Consider the following 21,325-nt stretch of genomic DNA (forward strand, 5'->3'; position numbering starts at 1 on the left):
TGCCGACCAGATATCCCAACCCAATCTAGTCCCACCTGCCAGCACCCGGCCCATTTCCCTCCAAACCCTTCCTATTCTTATATCCCTCCAAATGCCTCTTAAATATTGCAATTGTACCAGCCTCCACCACATCCTCTGGCAGCTCATTCCATACACGTACCACCCTCTGCGTGAAAAAATTGCCCCTTAGTTCTCTTTTATATCTTTCCCCTCTGACCCTAAACCTATGCCCTGTAGTTCTGGACTCCCCGACCCCAGGGAAAAGACTTTGCCTATATATCCTATCCATGCCCCTCATAATTTTGTAAACCTCTGTAAGGTCACCCCTCAGCCTCCGACACTCCAGGGAGTGTCAGCCCCAGCCTGTTCAGCCTCTCCCTGTAGCTCAAATCCTCCAATCCTGGCAACATCCTTATAAATCATTTGTGAACTTTTTCAACAGTGGCCTAACCAATGTCCTGCACAGCTGCAACATGACCACCCAACTCCTGTACTCAACACTCTGACCAATAAAGGAAAGCATACCAAACACTGCCTTCACTATCCTATCTACCTGCGACTCCACTTTCAAGGAGCTATGAACCTGCACTCCAAGGTCTCTTTGTTCAGCAACACTCCCTAGGACCTTACCATTAAGTGTATAAGTCCTGCTAAGATTTGCTTTCCAAAAATGCAGCCCCTCTCATTTATCTGAATTAAACTCCCATCTGCCACTTCTCAGCCCATTGGCCCATCATGTCCAGATCCTGTTGTAATTGGAGGTAACCTTCTTGAAATGTTCGGCCATGGGGCGGTGGGGTTGGTTGGTGCGGGTGTCCCAGAGATATTCTCTAAAGCGCTCTGCGAGAAGGCATCCAGTCTCCCCAATGTCGAGCAGATTGCATAGGAAGCAACAGCTAGAGTAAGTGACGTGTGGAACTGCAGGTGAAGCTTTGGGTGTGGAAGGCTCCTTTTTGGGGCCTTGGACGGAGGCAAGGGTGGAGGTATGGGAGCAGTTTTGCAATTCCTGCGGTGGTAGAGGAAGGTACTGGGAGGGAAGGGTGGGTTGTTGGATGGCCCCACCTACAAATGGATCCCACCACCAGGCATATATTTTCCCACCCCACCCCATCCACTTTTCATAAAGACCATTCCCTCCACGACTTCCTCGTCAGATCCATGACCCCTAACAAACCCACTCTTCCCCCCCCGTCCCCCCAGGAGGAGGGGAAATTGCAAAACCTACGCCCACACCTTCCCCCTCGCCTCCATCAAAGGCCCCAAGAGGAGCCTTCCACATCCATTCAGAGTTTCACCTGCACTTCCACACGTGCCATTTCCTGTATCTGTTGCTTCCAATGCGGTCTGCTCCACATTGGGGAGACAAGACGCCTACCCACAGAGTGCTTCAGAGAACATCTCCAGGACACCCGCACCAACCAACCCCACCACCCCGTGGCCGAACATTTCAACTCCCCCTCCTACTCCGCCGAAGACATATAGGTCCTGGGCCTCCTCCATCACCACTTCCTTACCACCTGACGCCTGGAGGAAGAACACCTCATCTTCCACCTTGGCACCCTCCAACCCCATGGCATCAATGTGGATTTCACCAGTTTCTTCATTCCCCCCCCCCCAACCTTATGCGAGTTCCAACCTTCTAGCTCAGCACCGCCCTCATGATCTGTCCTACCTGTCCATCTTCCTTCCCACCTATCACCTTTACCCCCACCTCCATCCACCTATTGCACTCTCAGCTACCTTCCTCCAGCCCCAGCCCACATCCCATTTATCTCTCCTTCCCCAAGGCTCTCACCCTCATTTCTGATGAAGGGCTTTTGCCCGAAATATCTATTTTCTTGGTCCTTGGATGCTGCCTGACCTGCTGTACTTTTTCAGCACCACACTCTCTCGACTCTAATCTCCAGCATCCGTAGTCTTCACCTTCAAGATATGATGATACAATGCCTTTAAGAGGTGTGTTCTGTCCTGTTTCTCTTGCAGAGGGATGTTGTCACAATGATGCTGAAATGTCGTCTTCAGACGGGCAGTTGGTAAACAGCTTTTGAGATCTCCCTGCATTTTTGTTTTAAGTAAAAATCTAACCGTGAGTAGGTGAGGTCATGCTCACATAGACCCAAAATGACTTTAGTTTTTCTTTTCAGTTGATTTTGTGGTTTTCTTTTTTTTTTGCTGGCTCCAGGAGCTGAAAGCTTGAGTTCTTTGCTGCAGAAGTGAAGTCTTAGAGAGGCTTACTCCTTTAAAAAATCAAAAGGGCAGATTGTACGAGTTGCTGAATTGTTTTTGCCAAGGGTGTTTATGGATGTTGATTGATCAACAGTTGATGATTAGTGGTTAAATATGTATAATCTTGTTAGGTAACTGAGTTGAATAAAGTAATGCCAATTCTTTTGGTAGTATTTTAACTGTGTTGTAAGAATAAATTGTGTTTGATTAAAGCTTAGTGGTGGATCAATCGAATCAACTCTGGAACTCAGCACCTTATGCTTGCCTTTTATGAAAAAATATATAAAAGGTCGGACCTCGGCTTTGGAAGGATCTGTTCTGGTCCATAACCAAGGACATCCAGGTCCCTCAGTAGCCCTGAATTTTTCAGTTTGTTTAATTGAAGCAACTTCTGACCCAAGACTGAATAACAGATAAACAGTCTGATAATTCAGCAGTAATCAATTTTATATGAATAGTTGTTTGATTCTGGTGTGGGTTTCAACTTATACTCTTCTCGGTAATAAACGTAATTTCTTGTGCAGTTACTATACTGTTCAACCCCCCCGCCACCCCAAAGATAGGAACCGAATTATCTGACGAAAATGTTGATCAGAGCTGAAGAAGATTAACCTTAGTTACAGAAGCAGCTTTCTTGGCCCTGACTGGACTTCTGTCCAGATTAGGTGTGCTAATATGGCCCGTTGGGAACTATCTGTGTAATGAACATTACACACCATTGAGCTACGTGTTATCTTTGCTTTGTAACATTGAAATTTATCAAGCACAATTAAATTGGAAATGTATAAAAAAGCCTCAGAGTATTTTATTTACCATTGTGTAATCCATTCTCTTCCAAACAAAAACAACTGCCAAGGGCTTTGACTTGCAGTCAAGCACCCCAGCAGTGCCAGAGTTCACAGCTGTATGCATATGGACCATGCTAAATTGGCAAAATAATAAAGGCTGAAATTTACAAAGCTTTGTAATGTAATCCCCATGAAATTAAGCCATCTGCAGTAATTGGGCAGCTTTCAACAGTGCAGGATCAAAAAGCTTATCTCAAAGTCTTTCTGTTGGTGATTCTGGCTGAGTTTTGTGGTTTTTCTAAAGGGTTTTCTGTTCTTGCAATTTGTGCAGATGACAGTGAGGAAGATGTTGCAGGTGGAAGTGCCGAGTTTGACAGCGTCTTCAGCAGACTGGAGGAGCTGCGAATGACACTGGAGCAAGAAATGGGCTTTGAAAATTTCATTGAAGCTTATAACAAAATCAAGGTAGTTCCCTTTCTTCTTTTTTATGCAAACTTGATTAAAATAACACAAGACAAGACAGGTCTGAGAGCATTTGAGAAATTCTCAGGACATCCGAGTTGGTGCTTTGAAGTGAAGACTCAATGCTCAAATCTGAGTCATTAAATAGAAATCTAGACAAACTCAGTATACCAAGTTTTTGCACTTGCTGTACTTGTAGAATTCTTGATGTTTTTAGCTGTCAAACTAATGGAATAACTTAATAACCCGAGGAAAGAAAACTCTTAGCCAAATGGTGCCTCATGACAGGCCTTGAGTTCTCGCTCCTTTTGAATTTGAATTTAAATCATAACTGAGTTGGGAAACCAAAACTTAGAAGTATACTTGTATTTGGCTGTCCTAAAGATCCATTGAACTTGGAATGCAGCATCTTTTTTAAATTTGCCATTAATTGGTATTTCTTTGCTGAATCATGAGAGGCAAGCTTGCTTCTCATGATTAAATTTAAGTTGTTCAATGCACCCTAATTTTCTGTTCACCAATATTGATACCCGTTGCTTTTTGAGGACAGGATTCATGCACTCTACCTGTATTCCCTCTTGTCTAGAATATGAATGAGTATAGCATAGTTACTGGATTTGAGAGTATTTCTTTTTTGGTGTGCTAAGTCCAGAACAAGCACCTAACATATAAAGCTGAGCCATTGAGGATTGATGTCAGGAACACTGCTCCCATTGATGTCAGAAACACAACTCCCATTAAGGTAACAGAAAGCTGGAACACAGAGCTCCAAGATTCTGTTGAGGATGGGGAGCAGAAGTCAAATGAAAAGTTCAAAACTTAGATTGATGGAAGTCTATTCTGATAGAATAAAGATGAAGCAACATAGTTAAGATGAGCTATGATCAAACTGAAGCAGCTCAAGAGGCTGAGTGGCCCATCTTATTTCAGTGTTCTTTGAGAAGTGAAATGGTGACAATACATTTCAGTGACATTTTTAATGTAATGATTGCAATGATGCAGCAATTCTACAAGTCTTCTATCTAATTTTGATTATGAAGAAGTGAGATATAATTGCACTTTCCCTGAAACAAATCTATCTTAGAGCTTCCAGATTCATTAATTGAAGATGATGCTGCAAAAAATGGTGTCCCTTTCACAGCAACACAAAACTCGCTTGTATGAAACCTGTACATTCATTATTAGTGCAGGATTACTCAACTTTGATCATCAGAAAGATTATCCATTCTTCATAAAAGAGGGATGATTTGTATTGGTACATCATACAAGGACATCAGATATTGAAGCTAGAGTTGTCTATTGATCTGATGGGCATGCTTTCCCATTCAGTAAGATCATTGCTGATCTTGTATACCAACTCCAACTTCCCACACCATCACCAGTTTGCCCTGTTATTACTTGTTCATCTTAATTTTGACAATGTCCCTTCCTTTTAGTTTAACCTAACCTCTTTGATTGCTACTCGTTATCATGGCTCGCTTTAAAATTCTACCTCTGATGTTCTATGTCTTTCCTGATGGCTGAGGCACATAGTCCCAGTCTTCCCTTATCAAGTGTCATGACCTCTACAAAATTACTAGAAAAGTATCACGAGTACCACATTAAAAATTATACTCTTTTATGTTCAAAAGCAAAATAGTATGAATGCCGCAATTCTGAAGTTGAAAAAGAAAATTCTGGAAGTACTCTGATTGGACATTAGCTGTGTAGAGTTGATCTTTTGAGTTGGTGTGATGGTAGGTCACTGACTTCAAATCGTGGGTTGGCCGTTTTCCACAGGCTTCGAGCTGCTAATGTCAGGGCCACATGGGCTCCTAAACCCAGACTGCTGGCAGAGAGTGTTCAATCCACCCAGTGATGACTTCTTAATTGGTCACCTCCACATTTGCCAGCCTTTTGGAAGAATGTTCCCACAGGAAGTCCAGAGGTGGCTCAGCTGCCAAGATGTCACCAAGTACTGCGAATAGCAACATGCAGGTCCAAAGAAATGGTAGTTCATGTCATGAGAGGACCCACTAAAGAGAATGAAGTCATTTGTAACTTGGGCATGCTTCACTGGTGAGAAATCTCTCACCAGAAAGCTGCTTGATGCTGCAGAAGGCTAGAAAATATGGAGTGTTGGTAGGTTGGAGGTGATTGCTCTGATGTCAGAAATCTCAAATTCTCTAACCTACGTGGCATCAAAGGGAAAAGAAATGAAGGCTGGGCGGGCAGGTCCACTGGTATTGAGGCAAATCAGCTGCAATGGCATTTTTTTAAATGCTCACAACTCTGTCCATGAGGTGTGGAGACCCTGGTTGCAGTGACTCTCTCCACCCTTTAATGGGGGCTACCCCCATCGAACTGATGACGTCTGCTTGTGGCCACTCTACTGATAACAAAACAGCGACCAGAGGTGTCAAAAGTTTTCGGCTGCTGCAAAGTTTCGTCCACAGGATCAATGCTGAATGGTGCGAGGAACATCAAGTTAGTGCTGCATAATATCCCTATAGCAGTAGAAGAGCATAAAATGTTCATTTGAAATATTGGTCCTTTTTTTTCTGTTCTTCATGAAGTGGGTGTGCTCTGGTTAGTTCAGTTGGCTAAATGGCTTGCTTGTTTTTGAAAATAACGTGAACAACAAATGTTCAATTTCCATTCTTACTGAGGAAGGCTTAAGACTTGCCTTGCCCTCGCACAGTTGATGAGCATTGCTGCCCCTCAAGGCACATAGCAAATGGTCTCTGTGTCTTATGTGTTATGGCTAAATAGCTACCAATTTCATGAAACAGGTAGCATTTTATAACAGAGATTCCCCTGCCGACACAAATGTTTTATACAATATAGAGAGGTATCAAGTTTTCCTGTTCGTTCAGATGTAACTTTTGAATGGGAATTTTTATTTGTCAGAATTAATTGCTCTATTTTAAAGTTTTATGTTCTGATAATTTTGGTTATTGATATGACACCTAAATCCTATTTAAAGTTGTTACAACTCATTTCGATATTCATATTTATTTAGCTTTTTTGAAAGGCTTATGGTTCTCAACAAAACAATTTATTTTTGGCTGTCAGTAAGGTCATAATGACAACTGTTCATTTCTTATATTGCAAAGGATATTGGAACATGTGAAATAAAACATATAAGCTCTTTTAAAATCATTAGAGACACCCAAGAGATTTCTATTAAATGTCACTGAATGTGAGCATCTCAAACATTTATTTATTACATGGTTCCGGTTGCTGGTGATAAACCTGGTAGAACCACTAGAGTCCATCTTGGAAAGGTACTCCTCTAATGCCATTAGTTAAGTGGTGCTAGGATTTGATCCACAGTTTCCATGAATTGAGCAGAAAATGTTTACCTATGATCTAATATTTAAAGAATGCTACCATAATAAGCAAAGCCACAAAGGAGCAGTACTCCTGTTGTATTTGTGAATATACAATGCATGGGTTTCTCTGCTGCTGTAAATGAAATCGAAAAGAGAATGCCTAACGTTGTGTTAATTAGCAGTCCTGGGTATTTGCAACTCTTCCTTATAATAAAGGTTTGTCCAGTGTTTTCACGTCATGAACATTGAACTATGAAACTGTACTGACTGGAAGAAGTTATCCAAGTGTCACAGTAAATTATGGGAGACAGGCCATTAAAGCTTGCAAGTTAACTGACAAAATTAACTTTTAACTTTTATTTGCTCAACTCCAAACAAGTTTTGATGACCTCAACACAATTTATCCACACATACTGACTCTTGACAGGATTCTTAGAATACAGCAACACATGAATATTTCAATGTGTGTATTTTTCTGATGATTCGTTTGGTATTATTTCCCAAACTGAACTGTTTACTGACACCCCAAGTTAAGTGATACATTTGGGATTATGAGTGATGGTTCCAGCTTTGTCCCTATTCATTTCAGTAGCATTTAATTTTCCCCCTTTTCTCAATCCTTGTTCCCTCAACTTGTTTGCGATTTTGCGTGAATTATGTAGTGTTCCACCAGTTTTGCATAGTGCCTGCAGTTTTGCGTAGTGACTTCTGACAATTACATTTTTGAGAGTAATAAATCACTCTTGTGGAAAATTGTGTTAAAATCAGATTCCATCATTTCTTAAGAGTAGAAGGTGAAAAAGGGGTGAGTGGGTCATGCCTTTAGCATATGTTTCCGGCAGAGTAGCTGTTCTTCATGAGCCGGTTCCTGATACTGATTGTATTGAGTTTATTTGAAATGGGACCCCAATACAACTGGACATGCACAAATACATCTAGCAAGTCTTGTTTGAGCTCCTGATTCTTTTTCTTCCTCCTAAATTCTCTGGGAGCCATTATAATGCACATGAGACCAGGTTGTATAATGTAGATTGGCTACTGACCAAAGGATCTTCCTGACCTATATAGGCAAGGTACCACAATACGCAAAGCCATAGGGGAACGGTGCTCCTGTTGTAATTTTGTGACTTAACATTGCTTGTATACATGTTCTTTGCTGGAAATGAAACACAATTACTTTCAGTCGATGTTTTCATGTTAGAAGTTTGTTTAACTTCCGTGGTACTTGAATGAATGTTTTCTTTTGTGAGACAGGCAATACATGAAGATGAAGATGAGAACATTGACATTGGTACTACAATAGTGCAGGTCATTCTGGGTCCTCAGTTTGAGCACCTATATTCCAAAATTCTCCATCTTGTCATGGCAGATGGAGTATATCAAGAAGGCAAGTTTATTTCCCATATTGTCCTATGATAAAGATTCATTAAAATTTGTTATTGTCATTATTTGGAAATTTTTGTTCTGAAGTGCATAGAATGTCATATAGCTTTTAACTTGGATGTGTATTTCTATACTGTCTACATTAAGAATATTTTGTTTCTTTTTAGTTCTATAATTGGTACCTAAGGTTTATTTACATGTATTTAGATGAGACATTTAAGAATGAGGTGAACAGTTCACAGCTTTAGAAAGCAATGAATAGAGGAGGAAAAAAAAGGTCTTTGCCAAGCCACAATTTGTCCTATGTCATAGAATCAGAAACCGTTTCCCTAAAAGAGAAAGAGCCATCCAGAAGTTCAGTGAGTGTGAAGGTTTCTTTCAAAGAGAAAAGGTCACTGTGCAGCGATGCAGTTTAGCAGCCTCCTGAGCAGTTGAGGCAGGAGAAGGAAGACATGAGAAGCTCCAGAAACAGAATTAAGTAACTTGTGTGTAAAAAAAGAATAAGTGCGCTGTGAGTAGTTTGTGTCTTATGAAGCAATTCTAATTAAAGAAGCTAGAAGCAAGTGCAAAACTTTGCCACAAAGAAATCAGTACAGGCATACCACCTGAAGAAGAAACTTTCAAGTGCAAACAAAGTGATCCTGGACTGAGGTTTGTATATAAGTAAAGTTTGTCAGGTTATAGTCCAACAGGTTTATTTGGAAGCACTAGCTTTCGGTGAGCTGCTCCTTCATCCTCCGCAGGTAGTTATGGAGTATAAGGTCATAAGACACAGAATTAATGGCAAAAGGGTTACAGTATCATGGAGCTGTAATTATACATTAAACAAATTTAGATCTAGTCTTTCATCTTTTAGAATGGAATATGCTAGTTCCAGTTCTTTAATATGACATTAAATAAACATATTAAAGAACTGGAACTAGCATATCCCATTCTAAAAGATGAAAGACTAAATCTAAATTTGTTTAATGTATAATTACAGTTCCATGATACTAACCCTTTTGCCATTAATTCTGTGTCTTATGACCTTATACTCCACAACCACCTGTGGAGGATGAAGGAGCAGCTCTCCGAAAGCTAGTGCTTCCAAATAATCCGTTGAATTATAACCTCGTGTATGATTTTTAACTTTATCCACCCAGTCCAACACCGGCACCTCCAAATCAGTAAAGTTTGTAATTGAGTAAAAATTTAAATCTTTTACATCTGCTGTTTGTAATAAGATTGGTTCAAGAAGTTCTTGAATGCATAAGCACTGTTTGTTTCCTTTTTGTATATAATATTTATGAACAACCCCTTTTGAGTCATAGTGTGTACTTTCAATGCTAGAATGGCCACCTACACATGAACTATTTCTTTGTTGACACAACATTCTTTGCAAGGAGGTGTTTGTGTCTGTGCAGATGCTGTAGCCCGCCTCTTGTTTGCTTTGATGAGTTTTCCTTCTGTTAAGAAGAAAGCTTCCTGCAATCAATGATACACAGACAACCTTTTATGGTTCCCACAAGATTATTAAATACAAAGAGCAGAAACCTATTAATCTAATGAGACCAGCTCACCATATGAAGATGGCCCCTTTCCAATTAGTGTGTATAGCACCTGGGACAGGCTAAGAGTCTTAGTGAAGCCATGGAGCTCATCTTTCAAGCAAATCAAACCCCTAAGAACATCTTTGAAAGTTCTAAATTTTGTCTTGAAATGTTTTTAATGACCATCACAACATGAATGCTCAGGTATTTGATTCCACCCTGCATTGTGATTATATAGGCAGCACCATATTTGTTCCAGGCAGATATCATTTTGTTATCAAGCTGTATCTTTGTGTACCATCATGACACCCATGCTAGAGAGATGGTCTACACAATAAATGCTGCCCTTGTGAATATGTTCAGTGACTGACCAGGACAGTAAACTAATTGCAGCCAGGGTTTGCTCTGGGGTCCAACTTGTCCAGTATTGCCATGAACTGAGATTATCATAACCTGAGAATTACTCTTATTAAAATGGTGAGCTTCTAGGCTACTCCTTGCACTGGGAAGTGTTTGAGGGTGAACCAGACTACTCTGAACACTGTAGTTTTTGACCCTGAGATGAGCTTGATATCTACACTACCAGGCAGACTATCTATTAATAGTTCCATAGAATTGCCATATTCTGTCTCTACTTGAGCTCATCTGCTGCTGGAACCCTCAATTATGCCTTTTATTAATCTAGGTTTGATTACTCAATTGCATAATTTTGTAGTCTCCCATTATTCACTTTCCATAAAATTTGAGGTCATCCATGTGCTGCCATGCCCTTACCAAGGCCTAGTCCTGTTCATTCCTTCACTGCAGTAATCACTGATCTACATTGTCTCTCGAACAAGCAGTAACTGGATTTTTAAATTTTCATTCAGTGTTTTCAAATCATTTTACAGGCTTTATTGCTCTCCCATCTCAATCAACCCCTTCAGCCCCAGAGCCCTCTGATATCTGTCCTGAAGTTCTGGCTTCTTAAGCTCACTGTATTTTAATCATGTAACCTTTTGGTGGCCTTGCCATCAAGTATTTGAAATAAGGTCTGGAATTTCCTCATTAAATTTCTTGGCCTGACTCTCACTCTTGCTCCCTCTCCTTTTCATAACATGCTTGGAGTGTTTCAGTGTAATAAAGCTGCTGTATGATTAAAGGTGTTATTGTAGTTGTAGCTGTATTAAATGTCTCTCCTATTTTCATTGTGTAATTTGGTTACGTATTTGTGCTAGCATATTGTATGCACGTGATTTTTTTTCAAAACCTTCGCATTCTTTCTATTTAATATTTTTTATTCAAGGCTGTCTGACTTCATTAATGGAAATCATTTGCTGTTCTTCACCACCATTATTGATATCCTTCTCCATTCCTGTACATTTTCAGTTACACTCCACATCAATTGTTCAGGGAATCTTCCTCCTCCTCCACCCAAACAAATGCCTGACCTCTGCATTGTGCAGCTTTGGATGAAATTGGTCTCTAGGCAACCGAGACTACTCTTTGGAATGCTCAAAATAGACCAAGTAACCTCCCATTGTTAGATTGCCTGGAAGTTTCGGTCCCTACATACCCTGTACTACAGTTCTATATCTTCTAAGTGTTAACTACCTTCAAATCTTCGCCATTCCAAAGTAGAGTCCATAGTGACTGAAGGGAGTCCCTAGACGATTGTTTTCTGTACACAGTCTAACCATGGATTAATGGATCCTGTCTGTCTGGTAGCTTAAAAAATCCGAGCTCATGTTTCCAATCAATATCTTCCTGTAATAGCTTCTCAATTACTTAATTGTATTTCTAAATTGACACACTGAATAATTTCTCCCCAGCCTGAAATCTCATCTTTTTCTAAATCCTTAATGACAGAATTTCTTTTACTGTTGTGTTTTGCAAATAAATCCTTGAGGGAAGCCAGTGAAACTGTCCCATGCCCTTTGTCTAATAATCAGTCTACCTGCTGAGGAGAAAGTGAGGACTGCAGATGCTGGAGATCAGAGTCGAGAGTGTATTGCCGGAAAAGCACAGCAGGTCAGGCAGCATCCGAGGAGCAGGAGAATCGATGTTTCGGGCATAAGCCGAGGAGCAGGAGAATCGATGTTTCGGGCATAAGCCCTTCTTCAGCAAAGGGCATTCCTAATGAAGGGCTTATGCCTGAAATATCGAGTCTACCTGGTGAGCCCTACATACAGAGAGGGAGATGATTCTAGCTTTCCAAATAGAACCACTTTCCTTTGTTTACTCAAACATGTTATCTGTTTACATTTGTAGTAAGTCAAAATGTTCTTTTTTTTAAGATGAAAGTTCTTTCAAGTGGTTAAAATGTTAAATTGAATGAGCTTTATTGTCACATGTACTCACACGTGAATACAGTAAAAAGTTTACAAGTTGCTACTTACGGAGCCATCTTAGATACAAATGCATCTCTGCACATATTATTAAGTACAAATTCTAAGCAAAAATATGAGAAGAATCAAGCAATAAAAGTCCAGAATTACACACGTTCAAAGGTACAAAATCATAGTATAACCTATAATGATTGAGGTCAATAGTATAAATTAATTTAAGAGGATGTTTTTTAAATGAAGAGGTGACAGAACAGGAAATAGAAGAATATATTGTTGAAATATGTGCACTCCTGTGAACACTGGGGACCTAATATCCTGTTTTAATGCCATAAATTTAATGTAATTCGATCAACCACGAAGACAGTAAACAAAATTTGTCAGAATATCCTATTTTAATGTGAAAATGTGGAATGTTCCTCATTGGTGAATCCTAAAGAAACCAGAACAGAACCAACAGAAGTTAAGTCTGGAGGCAATTGCTTTTGGAAGAAATGAATATTTCTATTTTTTGCTGACTGCAGCCTGACTATTGACCGTAACATTGGCTTTAAATAGCCCCATTTGCTGCTGAGTAGTTTCTGAGGAACAATAGAAAATTTAACCAAAGCTCTCTTCTCCCAAATAAATGTCTTTTTTCGACTGAGTCTCTTGGGAGACAGGAGAAAAATAAATTATTTCCATGTGGAAAGCAGGTTTACATAAAATTCAAGAACTAAATTCATTTTCATTTTGGCTCATTTTCAGTTTTTAAAAAAAGTGTGAAACACATGCTCATTGTTCAATTTAGTGCTTTGGGAAAATGCATCAACTGAAGCTCGTGTCAATGGTCTTGTGAAGCACTTTTGGACACTTTCTTAAAGACACTATATAAATGCAAGTTATTGCCAAAAGTAAAACTTAAAATGGGTTGCATACCCTTTATACTCATGCCCCTTTATGTTTCATCCATTGCAAATTATGACATATTGGAAAGCTTAACTGAAAGACTTTGTCAGTTGTACCTTTGGTACAATTGATCTTCAACTGTACATTCAGGCCTTAATGGGGACGCTGTTCCTAAAGCACGAACTTTTAAAATGTGTGTTGGCTGTAACGTGGTTACAGCGCTAACACATTAAATGCTGTTTCTAAAGCACAATCTTTGTAACATGGGGTCGCACAAGAATAGTATCAAGAATTGCTATAGTTTTAGGGGGTGGCAGAGCTGGGGGTAGTGGGTGTAGGATGATGGTGAAGAAAAGATATTGATAGTTCAGATGAAGTGAACGATCAACATCTTTTCTTCACTGGCACTCTTCAACCCCTACCCCCGTCTCCCCTCAAATCCTCTCCAGCTCCCCTCCTGCTATCTCCTCTACACTTCTTACTTAAGCTCTGATGAAGAGTCATCGAGACTTGGAGCAACAGCTTGCTCTCTCTCTCTATGGATGTTGTCTGTTCTGCTGTGATTTCCAGCATTTGTTGTTGAACAGTAAAGCAGATTTAATGTGCTGCATTCTGGAATCCTATTTTTGTTTCTTATCACTTGCCATCTTCCTTGTCAGAATCTCATTGCAGGTTCTGTTAAATGGCCCAGTTTGCTTTTAATACAGTTATCCTTACGAATGTCAGTTTCAGTGCATCATATTTTAGTTTACACAGTCAATCTTGTCCATTCAGGACATATAATTTGTACTAAGTTCACTTTTGTTTTACCACCTTGATCACAGAAAACCTTCAAATTACTTGAATTAACTCATCTCAGAAAATTCTTGCCCTGTACTTCCATTGAGAAGAAATTACAAGTGCAGTCCATTTGTCTTAATGCTGCTAAAACATGATTTTCTGTAGACTTAACTTTTTATTTATCCAATGAACTAGTCAAAGGCTGACTTAAGATAAAACGAACAAATAGAGTACTTTGCAAAGATAGCTATCCTCAGCTCCACATCCTTCAGTTATCTTGACTACACACTTGTTAAAAGAAAAGATCAAATTTGAAAGGATGGCTGCATTCACCAGGCTGTGCCACACCAGCCTCCTTCCTGTATTTACTTCCTCTCAACCATATTGACCTTTCCATTTCTTCCTTTTAATACATTCCCCTTAAAGGCATCTGTCATTTGCCCCATACTCCTTGTGGGACAGTTTCACCAGTCTGACCACTTGGTGGATAAAAGTGTTTTTCCTGTATTTCTTATTGGATTTATTTTTACATTTCTATTCATGACCCTTATTTTGGGGCTTCCACGCACACACGAAGTAGCTCTCAGCCTTGCTATTTCTTTTCCTCTTAATCTTAAACCAGCTTCCTCTGCCCTTCGTCGCCACAATTGCATAACCACATTAATGGAATAGGACCACAGGAAGCTCATTCTTTAGTGAGACATCTTAGCGTAATGAAGATTACCATTTTAATAGGTAACATTGTATGCAGTTGATTTATAATGTAGAACAGAATTGGCCAAAAATATTTCAAAGAAGACTGTCAAGAAGTGACCACAAATATCTATGATGAAATTTTGGCTTATTTAGTGAATAAAAGGCAACATTGTCAGAGCCAAAATAAACATCTGCTAAAGATTGAGCCTCATCAGTGGAAATTTATTAGAGTGTTCACGTGAAAAGTGCTGTTCTGCCTCTTTGTCCCATTCCAAACAACAGTGTAGTATACACTGGGTGGTTTACAACGTGAGGGAAATGGTTAAAGTGAAGGCAAGGAACACAATCTGGAATTATAATTCAAGCGAATGAATTTGTGCCATTCCATATAGACATTAGAGGAAAGTAAAACTTAGTAACAGGAGATGCCATTCAACCCCTCACATCTACTTCACTAGATGGGACAGTCATGGCTGATCATCCACTTCAATGCCTTGTTCCCATTGTATCCTCATGTCACTTTGTCCATTGATGTTCAGAAACCTGTCAATTTTTCCTTGAAGCCTGAGCTTCCACGGTGATCTGGAGGTAAAGAATTCAGAACACTTGTCTAGGTAACAACAACGGTAGCATTCTCATGGGGTACAGCAGTCGAAGAAGAATATTCATTTTAATCAGGGCTATTCAGCCCAACCATGATAATGATACCACCCCCCCCCCCACTGCTGCAAATCCTATTTTATCCTCTCTAGTAATTGTACACAGTTAGCTTTATACAGTAAACAAAATGAGTAAACAAAATTGCCCTCCTCTTAATCATAAGTGATTTCCCCTTATTTTTAAATGGTGTTAACTCAGACACATTAGGGAGATTTAAACAATCCTTGGATAAGCACATGGAGATAATGGGACAGTGTAGGGGGACAAGCTGAGAACAGTTCACGGGTCGGCACAACATCGAGGGCCAAAGGGCCTGTTCTGCGCTGTATTGTTCTATGTTCTATGTGTTCCCAAAGTAGGGGAAACATCTTAGCTGCATCTACATTGTCTCTCCTTCTGAGTATTTGTAGGTTTCAATGAGATTGATATCTCATTCTTTGAACCTCCAGAAAATAAGACTAGGAGCAAAAGTAGGCCATTCAATCAGATCATGGCAAATTTGAGCATCCTCCATTCTACCCCATTACCCTTTGATTCTCTTGCTAATAAAAATAATCTGACGATCAGAGCCTTGAATATATTGAACAATACTGCATTGACAACCCTCAGCAGTAAAGCATTAAATAGATTCAGCACACCCTTAAGGGAAGAAATTCCAAATGGGGAGCATTAGATCATCCTATATGCTGATGACGTCCTTTTATTTTTGGCCAATCTGGAGAAGTCTGTTTCTTGACTGATCCAAACAATTAATTCATAAGGTTGGTTTCTCGGGTTACAGGATCAACTTTACAAAATTGGAAGCCATGCCAGTGAGGGGATTAGTGGAGGTGCCTAATCTGAAGGATGGAATGCAGTTCCCATTTAGATGGTTGCCAAAAGGTTTTTTGTATTTGGGAATTTTTATTACCCCTTCCTTGCACTAGCTGTATAAAGCTAACTATGTAATTACTAGAGAGGATAAAGCAGGATTTGTGGGGGTGGGGGGGTGCTACTGTTATCATGGTTGGGCCGAATAGCCCTGATTAAAATGAATATTCTTCTTCAACTGCTGTACCCCATGAGAATGCTCCCGTTGTTGTTACCTGGATAGGTATTTCGGATGCTCAATGGTTGGCTAAGATCCTTTATTTGGTGCCACAGATGTCCTTTAATTAAATTCACTAAATTGCAGCTTTAGCATGGTGAGAGAGGAGTGGATCTTCCAGATTTGAACAAATACCAGATAAATGCTCTGTTAACATATGGTAGTGAATGGATATGGGAGAATTCAGTCGATTTGGCTTGATATTGAAGCCTCGCAGTCGAGATGTCCTTTAATTAATTTATTATTCATGGACGAGATGAAATCCATGACCCAGCAGTGTAGAAGTCCAATTATTTTAAATACGGTGAAAGCCTGGAGGATAATGAGGCAAGACTAGGGCAATTGGTCGAAGACTTTGCCATTTACCCTGTGGTGGGAGCCCAAGGATTTAAACCTGGGGCAATGGACTCCGGCTTTAAGGCATGGGAGAATAAGGGAATCTCCTGTCTGGGTGATTGTCTAATAGGGACCTTTTCCAATACTTACAGATAAGGGACTGTATACAGAGGAAGACCATGCTCCTGGTCCAATGTTACAAATCAGACATGGAGAAAAGAGTACTCCGGCGTACGGATGCTCTTTCACTCAGTACTTTATATCATTTATAGAAAGGTTGTACCTGGGGGACGTGGAAGGACTTTGTAGGACGTGGAATCGAGAGTTAGGAGCGGATATTTCATCGGAGGTATGGGAAGACATCTGGGGAAATGTAAGGAAAATCTCAGTATGTGACAGAACAGGCAATGCAATTGAAGGCTTGCACAGTGCTCATATGGTGCCAGAGAGGCTAGTTAAGTTCAAGAGAGGAGTATCATCAGAGTGTCCCAAATGTAAAATTAGTACAGGCACTCTCCCACACTGCTCCTGGTCATGTTGTAAGATCCAGAGATACTGGAGTGCTTTAATAAGGGAGCTAAAGGACATCCTGGAGGTTGAAATTAACGTGGATCCGGTAATTCTTCTTTTGAGGTGTCTCTCTGGGGGAACATGGGAAGAGATTGTGTAACATTCTTACCCACTGTGCGAGGAAGAACATTTTACTGAATTGGACGTCAGAAAAACCACCAGGTCTTATGGGGTGGTCTAGGCTGGTGATGGAGCATCTCCCCCAAGACTACATCACAACTATGATGCACCACAAAACAGAACAGTTTTACAAGCCGTGGCAGCTCTTTTTAAATCATATTGACGCTGATATATCAGCGTCAATGTTAGTTAGGGCTGTGGTATAGCCGTGGGAATCAGTATGGGTGCCTGTGGGGCCCCAGGAGGAGGAGACTTGGGGGTGGGGGGGGCGGGGGAAAGAATACGGGTACTGTAGATGGTGCTCCCAGGGATGGGAGCCTCAGTGGAGATGTGACGAGTGAGATAGAATAAGGCAGTGAGATATTATTTCATTGAAGTTATTTGAATTTAGTTTAAGTTAGTATTTATTTAATATGTTTGTAATTTAGTTTAAGTTAAGTAGATATGTTTGTTCTGGTAAAATCTGAGGTCGTTCGTTAACAATGGTACTGTTATGGCTTTGTTGTACTGCTCTTTTTTGTTTTGATGGTTTGTTTTTGTATATAAATGTTTTGTAAAAGATTTTAAAAGGTTTTCAATAAAGAAAATTTATAAAAAAGAGAAATCCCTCCTCATCTCAGTTTCCCTCTCATTCTGAGAGTATGACCTCTGGTCCAAGAGGGGACCACAAGGGGAAACAACCTCTCTGTCCTGTCAGATCCCCGAGAATAGAAGGATTTTGCATGTTTCAATAAGGTCACCTCTTATTTCTCTAAATTCCAATAACTATAGGCCCTACCGACACAAGCACTGTCCATAAGACAGTCCCTCCATATCTGGCATCAGTCGAATGAACCTTCTCTGGATTGCTTCCAATGCCAATAATAATTGAGGGCTCAACACATGAGCAACAGAAGAGGTAAAACTCCTGGGGTCCCAATGGGTGTTAATGCCTGATTTGAAGGGGCCTAATCAAAGGAGTGGATCCAAGGAAAGAGGTGCCCATTGAGAGTCTCACCTAGCTATGCGAGTGACTCCCTCGCAACTTTCAGATTGCTGAGTGGGAGGGTGTCATGGTCTGAGGTGGGGATGGCAGCTACAAATGCAGCTCCTGATAATTAGAGGCAGTGGCATCAAGAACACCATCTCTTGACAATCGATGCAAGACATGCAGACTGACTGAGACTCTAGGCCGTGGCTAGGCCCGGGTGCCTATGTCACTGATTCCAAACACTTTCATGAAGATAAGACTTGGATTTTAATATCTGGACATTCTTATTTGGGACTTCTGGCTTTCTTTTATTCGGGGGCATGAGTAACATCCCACCGAAAGTCAATAATGAGTTCCTTGGTTTTGCCGGCATTGAGAGCTAGGTTGTTCTCAGTGCACAGTTTTTCCAGGTCTTTCACCTCCCGTCCGTAGTCTGTTTCGTGCCATCTCAGATTCGTCCGACTATGGTGGTGTCATCAGCAAACTTGTAAATGGCATTAGTCTGGTATTTGGCGACGCAGTCATGGATATACAATGAGTACATTAGGGGGCTGAGTATGCACCCTGGGGGTTTCCAGTGTTGACTATTAGTGAGGATGAAATATTATCCCCAATCTTCACTGGTGGCCTGTGGGTCAGGAAACTGTGGATCCAGTTGCAGAGAGTGGGGCTTAGTCCGAGATCACTATGTTTAGTAATCAATCTTGAGGGGATAATAGTGTTGACTACAGCCCTGCAGGATTCTTACGTAGCTGTTTTTGGTGTCAAGATGTTCTATTTAGGAGTGAATGGCAAGTGATATGGCAGCTGACATCTGTTGGTCCGATAGGCAAAATGGAGTGGGTCAAGAGTGGGAGTGGGGAGGCTGGAGTTGATTCATGCCATGACCAGCTTTTCAAAGCACTGGATCAACCATCTGTCTCAGCTTTAAAGTGACACAAGGACCCTGCCCCCACAACTCTCTGTGACAAGGAGTTCCAAAGATACTCAACCCTCTGAGGAAAAAAAAATATCCTCCTCCTCCCAGTCTCAAATTGGCACTCTTTTATTCTGAGACTGTGCCCTCTGGTCCTAGATTTTTCCATGCAGGAAAACATTGCCTTAGCATTTACACTGTCCAGAGCAGATCAGAAACACATCTGACTGCATTCTGTATACATTTTAAACATTAATTACTATGTGACGAGCTGCTTGGTAGAGAAAGCAAGAATTTAAGCTGGGTGTAAGAGTCGTGATTCCAGCCAGATGGTTAAAAAGTCTGGAGCAACTGGCCAGCTCCTGATCTGAAATGAGTATATTCAATATGTTTTTTAAATTTGTGCTTACCTTGCTATTTTTTGATTATTGTTTGTGAAGCAAGGACATATGGGGTAAATGCCTCTTTACCAGTAAAACAAACTTGTGGTAATGTCTGTTTTATGGTTTAGAATCACATGCTCAGGCTAAACCTTAATTAATGCTTAAAAATGCAAGATGTCATTACAGTTCACATCTGTTATCATAAACTGCACTTTCACATGCAATTTAAATTTAAAAGATAAAGTTTAAGTAGCAATGGCGCGACATAAATCACATGATGAGGTAACATATAATTGGAGAGTGACATACCTTTTGAGCAGAATTACTACGTAGTTTTTCCAATACAAATATTTAACAGTCAACAGAAGTTATATGCTGTATTAATGTACTTTACACCAAAAGTCATTTTTATCACTTTTTCTTTCCAGACAATGACGAATAAAATCAGCCATTCAGGGACATGCCTGTGAGAGGAATATTCTGTTTTGTGTGTGAGCATATGCCAATTTTTGAAGATGCTAGAACTATTTGATTCTAGTCAAATGGATGCAAGTTCAGATTCTTCGAAGTTACAGTACTGCATATGAATGCATGCATGGAACATGGTTTGATTTTTATCCCTTTCCCAGGATTCTAATCTTACTTACTTGGAAGGTTTCTGAAGCGTGTTGCCTTTTTGTTTAAGGATCTAGCTGCTGAAGAAAGGTATGCATATTTAAAAGAATTCTCCAACCAAAGTGCTCCCTTCAAAGCCCCAAGTGGTGTTACAGTATTGAAATGGAATGGATTATGAAATTTTATGTAATTCAAAGTCTGTACATTTTCCATTTCCATTGCAAATGAGGGGTGACCTATTGTGGAGGAATCCTTTCCCAAGTTTTGTGCTGCAGAACACTAACCTGAAAGTAAACTTTTACGTTGTAATATAGGTACAATTTATTGTACAGTACTTCAAAGTACAAAGTTCATACAAATGTATTATATCTTTCTAATTATCAGGAATAAATTCTCTTTTATACATTAAACATTTTTGGCATAGTGTCCTTTTTTGAATGTGAATTCCATCATCAAAAGTCAGGCATGTCTTAGATTGCCTCAAACGAAGGCTACATTTAGTCTTGAATGCAGGAAGAACCAATAGATAACTGCTGTAAGATTTATTTCTAAAGCTGTACTGATGATTTAAGGGTGAAGGTGACAATGTACTGAAATGCTGCAATGTCCCAGATTTAATCTCTGTTTGATTAGCTGATCTCAGCGGGGATAGCACAGTTGACCTTAATGACCTTGATGAAGTAGAGAAGAATATGTGCGGTGGTAGTTTCCATATTTTGAGCATTATTCAAGCATACTGTTGGAAAATGTGTGTCTGTAGAGGCCTGCTGGCCTGCAGTCAGCCGTGGATGAGTTTATTTGGAAGGAAAGGAAGGTATGATAGCCAATGTCCAAAGTAGCAAATGCTGACAATTATCTCCTAAAATTCATTATTGCTATGATCAAGCAGCATGCAATACAACCTGTGGAGCAAATAACACTCCATAGATTTCATTTGAGAGCTACTCACTTATATATTTAGAAAAACACTTGCATTTATGGAGTTGCTTTCACAAACCCTGAAGTCCCAAAGCATTTCACAACCAATTTAATACTTTCAGTCTAATTACAGTAGGAAACACGACAGTCAATTCCTGCACAGCAAGCTCTCACCAGCAATGGCTGGTGTCAACCTTTCTCCTCTCCTGGGCTGTCTCCCAGTGTTGAGGATGATTTCCTTCCACTCCAGTGTCCTGAGTTCACTAAATTGTCCAATGCTGCATCTGCTCACATTGCTTTTGGTTCTGTTTCCTGAGGCAGGCTCGGTGGGATGCTCAGGTTTGTGCACAGTCCTGCTGT

The 21,325-nt window shown here is 40.2% G+C and overlaps 1 protein-coding gene across 7 annotated transcripts in view; it reads left to right on the forward strand.

Moving 5' to 3' along the window:
- Nucleotides 1–20,435, forward strand: part of nek1 (NIMA-related kinase 1) — a 162,909-nt gene extending 142,474 nt beyond the window's left edge. For all 7 annotated transcript variants that reach the window (XM_043703496.1, XM_043703514.1, XM_043703532.1 and 4 more), the window contains 3 exons: nt 3,346–3,479; nt 8,045–8,177; nt 19,861–20,435. In XM_043703496.1, coding sequence (XP_043559431.1) covers nt 3,346–3,479; nt 8,045–8,177; nt 19,861–19,874 — 281 coding nt within the window. In that variant the 3' untranslated portion in view covers nt 19,875–20,435. The remainder of the gene's footprint in view (nt 1–3,345; nt 3,480–8,044; nt 8,178–19,860) is intronic.
- The last annotated feature ends 890 nt before the right edge of the window (nt 20,436–21,325 follow it).

This window comes from Chiloscyllium plagiosum, chromosome 2 (genome assembly GCF_004010195.1).
Source record: "Chiloscyllium plagiosum isolate BGI_BamShark_2017 chromosome 2, ASM401019v2, whole genome shotgun sequence".
Classification (NCBI taxonomy): domain Eukaryota; kingdom Metazoa; phylum Chordata; class Chondrichthyes; order Orectolobiformes; family Hemiscylliidae; genus Chiloscyllium; species Chiloscyllium plagiosum.